The 5,523-nt window shown below is 38.2% G+C and overlaps 1 protein-coding gene across 1 annotated transcript; it reads right to left on the minus strand.

The window, feature by feature from the left end:
- Nucleotides 1-3,844: 3,844 nt before the first annotated feature.
- Nucleotides 3,845-5,211, minus strand: LOC146887034 (uncharacterized). Its single transcript, XM_085671990.1, has 2 exons — nucleotides 5,141-5,211; nucleotides 3,845-4,268 (listed from the first exon to the last, which is right to left on the minus strand). Exons 1-2 carry the CDS (start codon nucleotides 5,209-5,211, stop codon nucleotides 3,845-3,847), a joined length of 495 nt encoding a protein of 164 aa, XP_085528116.1.
- Between the last annotated feature and the right edge of the window lie 312 nt (nucleotides 5,212-5,523).

The following is a 5,523-nucleotide window of genomic DNA, read 5'->3' on the forward strand; positions in this document are numbered from 1 at the left end:
GGAGTTACTCAGAGAAAGTTGGGCAAGAGAAGTAGGAGATGGTTTGAGTTATGATTTCAAGTTAGGGTACCAACCTGAAAGTAAGGAAGTAAGGGTAGGTGCTTAGCCAAAGAAGGGAACTCAAGATCAAGGTTTAAAGAGGTGCGAGTAAGGAGTTGGTGGAGAAGTAAGTGTCTGAGTTGGGAGGAGAAGATGTGAAGAGATTTCATTGGTCTAGTCATCTGACTAGAACTAATGAATCTCTCAACAAGGTTGGGGGAAAAAAGCAATTCAGAAAAATCATAGTTTGAGAAGTATCTTAGAATTGATAGGCATGAATCACACTAGAAATTTGGAATGAATCACACTAGAAATTTCAAGTCAAGAAAAGACATGGTTCTAAGGCTTTTGAGGAAGGATGATTATGAGTTAGTAAATCAGAAATGAAGTTGAGATGCTGAAATGAATTTGGTGGTTGTGATAGAGGAAAGTTTAATTTGGAAATGGAATGACTTGGTTGTGGACTTGTTACCATTGATTGAAGTCAGTCAAGGAGGCTAGATGTTATGAGTGTCGTTATGCATAAAAGTGGTCAAGAGTGTTGATGGTGAGGCAGTAGGCCAAAACTCAATCGTGATCAAGTCAGTGGAGTGATGCATAAAGGAGTGGACAAGGTGACGGGGAGTGGTAACGAACATGCTTTAGTTTGAGACTTAAAGTGATATGAGACTTTGATAAACACCTACAAGAGGTAGTGGAGAGCATATGGTGGATGGGTCAGTATATCAGATACAAGTTAGTTGGCCAAGTATGAAGGAGCATTCAAGTTTTAAGGTTCCAAGTTGGAAGTTAGTTCGAGCGTAGTGACTAAACCAACCTACATTGTTGAACATATATCGCATAGCACAAAGGCAAAGTTTCTAGGTGGTGATTGTCGTAAGGCGTGAGGAAAACGTAGTTTTCTTCCTATCCCATCGGTGAATTTTCGAAGCCGAAAATTTTTGTTGTTGGGGAGAATGTAAAACTCTATTTTATTCTATCCTAATTTTTAAAGGGATGCCCCTAATCTTATGGGCCTAAGGGCTGGCCCATAGGGTGTCCAAGGCCCCTAAGGTAGTCAAACCCCTCTCACTTCTGTCATTCTTGCAGAAATAGTACTCTCACACTTTCCTTTACCCCCACAGAGGCTCTGCTAGGGTTTAGCCCCAATCTTGGTCAAGCTAGCTCTAAACTCAGCTCGTCTTCACCTCTTAGATCTACTCTTGGAGCTGTCGGTCCCGTTGGGTTAAGAGTCGAAGCCTGATATTAGCTCCTTTCTATGTAAGGGAAGCTAGGATTTTTTTTTATGCTTTTATAAATAATGTGCATGTTTTGGTTCTGTTGGGTGCTCTTGATGATTTGATGTGCTTTTGATGGTGTGAAAATAATTTGTGTATTGTTTATGGATGGATTTTTGGCTTGGCATGCGTGAGAGCAAGTGAGATCTGCTATGCTTGCCTAAGTGATCTATTTTTTGTCCAAACGAGAAGCTCTCGCCTAAGCAATGAGCTTTCGCCTAAGCGAGGAGCTCTCGCCTAAGCGAGAATGGCAATAACTCGCCCCCCCTTTGGTTTCGAGTGCTCGCCTGAGCGAAGGCTTCTCGCTTGAGCGAGATGGGCTAGCTTGAGCGAGAACTCGAAGTCCTCTCTGTTTTCAATCTCGCTTAAGCAAAAGCTTTTCGCTTGAGCGAGAGACCCATGTCGCCTACGCGAGAGCTTCTTAGCTTGAGCGAGATTGACGACAGAGTTGTTTAAATACTTGTATGCTCCCATGATTGATTTGTTTACCCTTTTAAAGCATGAAAATATGATGCCAACGTTTTATGCAACAGGTTTGTGTTTTCTTTAGTTTTTGTTGTTTGGGATTTTGTGTTCTTACATGTTGAAACTAGTGAAAAGCTATCAGTTTAGCTTAAGCGAGAGATTTTAGCTTAAGCGAGATCAGTCTAGCTTAAGCGAGATTTGTTGCAGAATTTTAATTCCTTACTTTAACTTGAACTTGTGGATTGATTCAATTACTTTTAAAAGCATGAATTGGGCGAATGGATTGGTTAACCATTTTGTATAGTTTTTATAACAACTAATTTGTTAAAAATCAATTCCATGTTCTTTGGGAGACGACTTTAAGTTACTTTACCCTTTCTATTTTGTTGACTACTCTTTAAACAATACTGAAGTTGTTATAAATAAGTAATATTAATTTGATCGCATCAACGGTAGTGTTATCAAATTTGGCGTGTGCAGTGTTATCAAATTTGGCGTGTGCAGTAGGCATGTCATAATAAGTGAAGTTATTGTGTCTCATTTTAGAAGACTTGTCATCGTATATTTAATTTTTTTTCCACTCGCGGTGAAGCAGCCACTCCACCATAAATCTTACTCTCGCGCTCTCCTCTTTCATATTAGTCTTCCATCATCAATTTCATTGTCACTCGCGAAGCAAACTCATCTTCATGCAATCTCGTCTTCCATTTTTTGTTCGTTCTCCACCCCTCAAACAACAATCTCGTCTTCTTCATAACTTATTTCAAGTTTGTTTTTATGTTTTTCTTAAACCAAACAAGTTTATTTTTATTGTAACTTTTACAAAAAAATTTAACGTTTCAATTTCCATTCATCCAAATTTTACTTTATTTCTTTCTTTTTTTTTCATGCCATTTAAATGTGTTTCCTTATTTTTTTTAATGTTAATACAATAATAGTTAAATATTTCTTATGATCGATTTGTGATTTTATATGAATATATATATATATATATATATATATATATATATATATATATATATATATATATATATATATATATATATATATATATATATATATTCATATATATCTAAGAATTCAAAATGGGCCAAACTTTAACTTCAAGAATATTTGACCACTCTAAGGGTACTCCTCTTCTCCCAACTAAGTACGGGTTGTCCCTACACAAAAACCTTCGACACTCAAGTCAACCAAGTGTATCAACAAGTAATAAATGCAATAATTAATGAATATCATAATGTACCTCGTGTATTGTGCTATCTATAATATGTTTATGGGCTTTTTACATGGATAGGCTTGATCCATTTGGCTAATTACCTCGATTAGTCTTGAGTTAATCAATCTGCTTAATCACACCTTAATCATGATCTTAAGTAAGTCAATTCGATCAATGTTTTCCATATGTCGACTCTGATTGGTCGCCTTGTATTTGGCCAAGCTATCATGATGTTGGATCATACTGTGAGGGTCGAGTACATCTAGGCATGGGTGGTCAAGATGTATTCAGACATGTGAGGAATACTTCCTTGTTAGCCCATACGTAGCCGGCCAAGCTTTCTCACTTGATGGCCATATTATAAGGGTTGAATACACTTAGGCGTGAGTATAACATTCCGTCAGGATATTACGGATTTTAATAAAATAAAGAAAAAATAATAATTACTCTGCATTTAATAAAACATCATTTTCCAAAAGTGCGGGAAATTTAAAACTTTTATTACTTCAAATAATAAAGCAAAATCCATAAATTATAACTTCTGGAAATAATATAAAAACATCTCGCAAATGTTTACAAATTATTTCTAAACCAATAATAATAAAAACATAAAACTCCCAAGCCATTCCTGCTCCGTAGCTAAGCCTTACCAAGACCATATGCATCAACATCATCTGCTCACGTGTACCGTGCACACGATCATCGCCAAACACAAGCAGATAAGGTGAGCTTAACGAATTAAACACATAATTATATTTTTACATATATAAGACACTCATTTAAGGCTTCCACTACCCGCATTTATTAATTATTTATTTATTTAATTAATTAATTTCCACGGGTCTTACATTCCCCCCACTTTGAAAATTTCCGTCCTCGAAAAAGAGAACTTACCAGGGAATAGGTGTGGATAAGACCTCCTCATGACATCTTCCATCTCCCACGTCATTTCCTGAGTTGCCTTGTCCCAAAGAACCTTCACAGTCCGAATCTCCTTTCCTCTGAGTTGCTTGACTTGAGAATCCAGGATTCTCACTGGTCCAACTCCGATCGTCGGGTCTTCCCGCACCTGAACATCATCCTCCTCTAGCATGTAAGTAGGATCTGTAATGTACTTCCTTAACTGTGATACATGGAAGACATTGTGTAGGTTTGTCAAGTGAGGTGGCAAAGCAATCTCGTACACCACTGGTCCAATCCGCCTCGTGATCTGATACGGATCGATGAATCGAGGGTGAACTTCCTCGACTTCAATGCTCTCCCAATACCTACTATAGGTGTAACACTGAGGAACACATGGTCACCTTCCTCAAACTCAAGCGGCCTCCTCCTCTTATCTGCGTAGGATTTCTGCCGACTCTGAGTTGCACGCATTCGATCATGTATCACTTTTACTTTCTCAGTAGTCTACCGTCAGGCGCGTAGCGCCTCTGCTTCATCCTCGTTGCAGATATCGCCTAGCAGGACGACCCTAACCGCCAGGCACACACACATTCCATAGCTCTCTGTTGGCAGCTATTGCCTGGCGGCAGAATCGAAGTCGCCAGGCGTTGTATCAGTAACAACAATAGTTATTGGGTTTGGAGTTCTCCCTCACTAATTTCCATATCTCACTTTGCACAATCCCAACACTGAACTTTACCAAATTAATTAATCTTAAATCCATGTGATTTAACTCATTTTCTCATGTTCTTAATTTCCATTTGGTTCACCCACCTAGGTTTACCAATAGTTCACCTTGTTTAGTTCAACATTTCTAACTTTACCATATACCACTGTTAACCTTATACCTTTAGTACTCTATTAATCACTCATAGGTTTCTAAGACTCATGACACATCATCCATATCTTAACAAAATTACACCACACTCCCATCTTGGCCAATTCCACTCACATTCAAAACATCAGCTGGGTATTTAATTTCCATTCGCTCTTCTTACATCTTTACCAACCTTCACTCATAAATATAACCCTATCAAGGAACAAGTCACATTTCTGGACCTCCTTCACATAGCTTACCCCCATCCATAATTTACACTCTATCAACTTTCATTTAATCAGTCCTAAAATATTTACTACCATCCAATTCAATGTTTAACCCACTAGGTTAATTCATACGTGAGGATTATACCATACTTACCCAAGATTATCACCAATCAATCCCCTAGTTCCAAATTCAACTATAACAGAACCCACCCCTATGCCTGCCATCACAGCCACACAGCTTCATTGCCACTACGCTGGTGCCTGGCGGCCAATCCCCTGCCGCCAGGAGGTGCTTATACTTCTGGGCAATTTTCAAGAATTTCAACACCTGCGAACTCCAAACAACCCCAACTCTTCTGATTTTAATTGTATTTACGATCCAATGGCTGCTCCCATGTGTTTATAATCACGGTTCATTCATCAAATTCACAATATACTTATTTCCAGCAACAATTACCAATCAAGATAGTGCGTATTGGAATAATCCCAAATAATCAACCCTAAAATAATGTTCATACCATTTCCACCCAATCGAGA

The sequence above is a fragment of the Vigna unguiculata genome, chromosome 4 (genome assembly GCF_037176805.1).
Source record: "Vigna unguiculata cultivar grain cowpea cultivar isolate G323 ecotype 2 chromosome 4, ASM3717680v1, whole genome shotgun sequence".
NCBI lineage: Eukaryota > Viridiplantae > Streptophyta > Magnoliopsida > Fabales > Fabaceae > Vigna > Vigna unguiculata.